The sequence below is a fragment of the Dipteris shenzhenensis genome, chromosome 32 (assembly GCF_047967505.1).
Source record: "Dipteris shenzhenensis isolate YYH24624 ecotype China chromosome 32, Dip_SZ_1.0, whole genome shotgun sequence".
Classification (NCBI taxonomy): domain Eukaryota; kingdom Viridiplantae; phylum Streptophyta; class Polypodiopsida; order Gleicheniales; family Dipteridaceae; genus Dipteris; species Dipteris shenzhenensis.
In genome coordinates, this window is record NC_141627.1 from 31840409 (window position 1) to 31845027 (window position 4619).

At 41.1% G+C, this 4619-nt stretch overlaps 1 protein-coding gene across 1 annotated transcript; it reads right to left on the reverse strand.

Moving 5' to 3' along the window:
* Positions 1 to 2927: 2927 nt before the first annotated feature.
* On the reverse strand, positions 2928 to 4351 carry LOC147880618 (uncharacterized). Its single transcript, XM_087371056.1, has 2 exons — positions 3948 to 4351; positions 2928 to 3505 (listed from the first exon to the last, which is right to left on the reverse strand). Exons 1-2 carry the CDS (start codon positions 4155 to 4157, stop codon positions 3155 to 3157), a joined length of 561 nt encoding a protein of 186 aa, XP_087227182.1. The 5' UTR covers positions 4158 to 4351; the 3' UTR covers positions 2928 to 3154.
* Between the last annotated feature and the right edge of the window lie 268 nt (positions 4352 to 4619).

Here is a 4619-nt window from a genome sequence, read left to right on the forward strand (position 1 = left end):
TCTTATGACTACCCTCATGGCTACAGAAGAGCCAGTGTACTTCGAAGATGCAGTAGACAAGCCAGAATGGCAAACTGCTATGAATGAAGAAATGGATGCTTTGTATAAGAATAATACTTGGGAATTATGTGACCTTCCACTTGGAAAGAAGACCATAGCAAACAAATGGGTATACAAAGTGAAGTACAATCCAAATGGAAGTATTCAGAGATACAAAGCCAGACTAGTTGCAAAAGGATTTGCATAGCAATATGGTCAGGACTATGATGAGACTTATGCTTCAGTAGCAAAGATGGATTCCATACGGTTCTTGATATCACTAGCAACACTCAACAAATCGAATGTGTATCAGCTCGATGTCAAGAATGCATTTCTCAATGGTTATCTAGATGAGGAAGTCTACATGCAACAACTAGCAGGTTATGTTGAACCAGGAAAGGAGAATAAGGTTTGCCATCTCAAGAAAAGTCTCTACAGCTTAAAACAAGCACCCAGAAGTTGGTACAGCAGAATTGACAAGTATTTTGCTAATCTAGGATACATGAAATCCAATGCAGATCATACTCTCTACTACAAAGTTCAAGGGGAAGAGATTACTATTGCACTTTTGTACGTAGATGATCTGATTATGATAGGAAGCAAGGATAGCTTCATCAGAAAACTGAAACAAGACTTATGCACTATTGTCTTGGAATTGAGTTCTGGAGAGATTCACATAGCACATTCATGAGTCAGCTCAAGTATGTTGACGGTCTCCTAAAGAAGTTTCATATGGCAGATTGCAAGATTGCAGCCACTCCCATGGAACAGAGTTTGAAACTTTCTAAAGATTCATAAAAGCCTACAGTCAATGATAGATACTACAAACAGCTCATCGGATCTCTTATATATCTGACAATCACACGGCCAGATATTTGTTATGCAGTAAGCTCACTAGCATAGTTTATGGCAAATCCAAAATAGTCTCATTGGAATGCAGCCAAAAGAGTCTTGAGATACATCAGAGGTACAAGACAGTTTGGGATAGAATACATAGGAAGTCATCCACGGTTGCATGGATACTGTGACAGTGACTATGCCGGAGATCATGAGACCAGGAGATCGACACAGGGATATGCATTTTTCCTTGATCAAGGTGCTATATCATGGTTGTCAAACAAACAACCAACTGTTTCTTTGTCTTCGACTGAAGCAGAATATAGGGCACTCACTACAGGTGCATGTGAGGCTATATGGCTCAGAAGACTATTGTCAGAAACAGATTACTCTGATGAGTCAAAGCCAACAACAATATACTGTGATAATCAATCGGCTCAAGCATTGGCTAAGAATCCAATATATCACTCTAGGACAAAGCACATTGATGTCAGAGAGCACTTCATCAGAGAACGAGTGTTACTTGGTGACATCACACTGCAGCATTGTGATAGCAAAGATAATGTTGCAGACATCTTTACCAAACCACTCGGTAAAGAGCTATTCGAGAAACACCGATTAGCTCTTGGTTTGACACAGAGGAAGGACATTCCCATTAAAGGGGTGTGATGGAATGTAATGCTCAGTTCTTCTTCGATTCCCTAGAATCATCATCTTGAGGGAAGGCCTACTTCATGATGTTGACCTTGAGGGAAGGTGTTGGAAGTTCACGCTCAACATCATGTGATCATGTGTGCATAGCACCATCACGTGATCATATGTGCATAGCACTAACCTTATAGAGTGCTATAAAGGAAAGGGTTAGATCCCCTAACCCTAACCCTAAATGGGTTTGTATATATTCCATTTTTCCAACTACATCTAGTGTACAGTTAGTCATTTGTGGTGTGCTCTCTAGCTATGCCCTCTCTCCTCATCTCCACTCTTCTCCTCTCCCCTCTTCATATTTTGTCAAAGAACTCATCTCCTATGCTTCATTGATCTATTATGCTCTGTTGCTCATTCTTAGTCCTTGTTATTTATGTTCTTGGCCCACATGAACTCTCATTATGTATTCCTCTCTCTTATTTATGTTCTTGACCACATAAACTCTCTTTACACATTCCCCTTTGACCACCCTTCTCATCTTAACAGCTTCCTCTTTGTTATTTATGTTCTTGACCCACACGAACTCTCTTTATGTATTCCTCTTTGACCACCCTTCTTATCTCTATAAGTTTCACTCTTTCTGCTTTCTTGCCTTTACCCCAATCCTTCTTGCCTTCCTTACAATTCTTCCCACTTGCCTTGGTATTTCTTGTTGCAAGGTTAAGTTCTCTCTCTTTTTTACCCATGTCTCTTGCCTTTCTTCATAAGCCCAATGTTACCACGACCATCAGAAACTAACCCTACATAAGAAAATTCCCTTAAAAATTATGGCCTCTAAGTGATTTGAAGCAAGCCAAAGCTACTTACATTGTCATGTTGGCTTATAATGTAGAGACTCGTCCAACATCCCTTTACGAAAGTTATTCCACAAGGTTACAAAGCTAACTCCCCATGAATATTGAGAATTCCCAACCACCAATGTGAAGCAAATCCAATATGACACTTGTGTTATATTCGATAGCTATTCCTTGCAAAATCTTTTCAAATTCACCTTGACATTGGTTGACCCTTCCAAATTTAAGCTTATGATCGATACATACAAGCAACCTAGGCAAAAATAAGAAAAATATTAGATAGCGAAACAAGATGACCTAACCATGTTTAGAATATGCAATTTTGGCACTGCAACAAAATTAATCGGCATCCTTGATCTACAAGACATAGAGATGTGGAATGGGTATCACAATTGCTCGTGAGTCTGCAAAATGAGCTATCAACGCCACCACTAAGTATAGTCTTCTAAAAGGGCATGCAATCAAAAGTTTGAACAATAGATCTTCTCAAAAACTTTCCAAACCCAGCTTTGAGTTGATATAATAGAGCTTGTATCCATCCATAAGCTTATTCTATTATTCTTGACAGCCGCCAAAGGAGCTACTACAACGAGATAAGCATGCCACTGAATCTTCAGAACCTCTATGATACAATTATTGTTTCTTCTCAAAAACTTTCCAAATCCAACTTTGAGTTGATATAATAGAGATTGTATCCATCCATAAGCTTATTCTATTATTCTTTACAATGCATTGTACAACTCATTGCATCAATTCATAAACTGATGACACATATTTTATATGTACATGGCTCCAGCAACACCCAAGGCTGGCCCAACTAACACAGTTGGCACCAAACTCGTCAAAAAAGCCCCAATAGTAGGCCCAATGAAAGGCAAACTCTTTGCTACACCTTTTCCTACATGAACCAAAACAATGCCTCCTAGCACAAATAATCCCAACCGCTTGGATCTGTCGAGTGCCACACGTTTCAATACGCTTCTTGCAATTTTATCAAAGCTCTCAATACTAACGGGTTGCTCAATGTCAAACACAGGGTCCTGTTGTTGCAATGCATCTAGATCCTCCCTTGTAACTGGCCTCAGAAACAGCTTGCTTGCTTTTGGATCCAGCTCCTCTGTGATTCTCTGCCCATAAAAAGGCAGCATGAGCACGAGCACTCTTCCTCATAAAAAGTAGGGCATAGGCAACCAGAAAATTCAAAAGGCCATGCGTTGATCTTAAAAAGGCATACTTTGTAGATAAATGAGCGCTCGGTTGCAAGCAATCATCAACAGCAGCATACAAAAAGTGCCCCCTAAGCGACGGTCATCTAATGCTCACAAAATGCCACATCTTGTACACCTCTCCAAATTTGATGAGTAAGTCCTAATGGCAGCCAAAAATGTTAGGGTTGAAAATTCTGACTAAATGCCAGTTTGAATTGAACATTCAAAAACAATCTTAAAAGTGAAAACAGGTGCCCTATAGCAATCGAAGGTGCAAAATCAGGGCGTTCGGTTCTAAATAAATCTCTTGCATAAGGGATATGCACGAAAGAGAACCCAGATGTAACAACAGGGCTCAAACCTGGATCAAAAACTGCAAGGCGGGCAAGAGAGATGTCGGAGGGATGGCAGCACGGGGGGGAGGCATCTGGAATCGGATGAAGGCAGCTCGCACAGCGGTGACAAAGCAAGGAGAGGCATCCAGCAAACGATCCACACTCTCAGCCCAACGAATTGTGCCACTGCCTTCTGCTTTGTCCTCCGTTGTCTTAACAGGAGCGTCGCGAGCCATGATCTCTTGAACCCAAATCTCGAATTGTCCGCCTGAATCCCAGGATTTCAAGATTATCGCTAGAGAACACAAGCAGAGAGACAGTTCGTTAAGCCTAACAACGAAACGGATTTCGCGGTTTAACACTTGATTAGCTTAAGCTCATATCATATCATTACTATTATCATATTTGCCCCTATCCACTAGTAGGGGAACTGCATGTTACTGTGGCACAACATGGAGACGCTCTTGCTCTAGCTTTGCATCAAGATGGTGCCATTATCCACTACTAGCGGACACGCGTGTTGCTACAGCACAACATGCAGACGCTCTTGCTCCAGTTGTTCCTGAAACCTCAACAGAGAGGCGAAGTTTCAGCAAATCTCGGGTGCAACAGTGGGGGAGTTTCAATGCAGATTCGAGCAAGTAGTGGTAGTGTTCTTGCGTCTCTTTGACCTTCTTGTTGCGTTCCATGGGAGTAGA

Excerpts from the sequence above, each read along its gene's own strand:
- LOC147880618 (XM_087371056.1), bottom strand. The coding sequence starts at position 4,157 with ATGGCTCGCGACGCTCCTGTTAAGACAACGGAGGACAAAGCAGAAGGC. Across the intron at positions 3,506-3,947 it reads CCTTGCAGTTTTTGATCCAG|AGAATCACAGAGGAGCTGGA; the intron begins GTTTGAGCCCTG and ends TTTTATGGGCAG.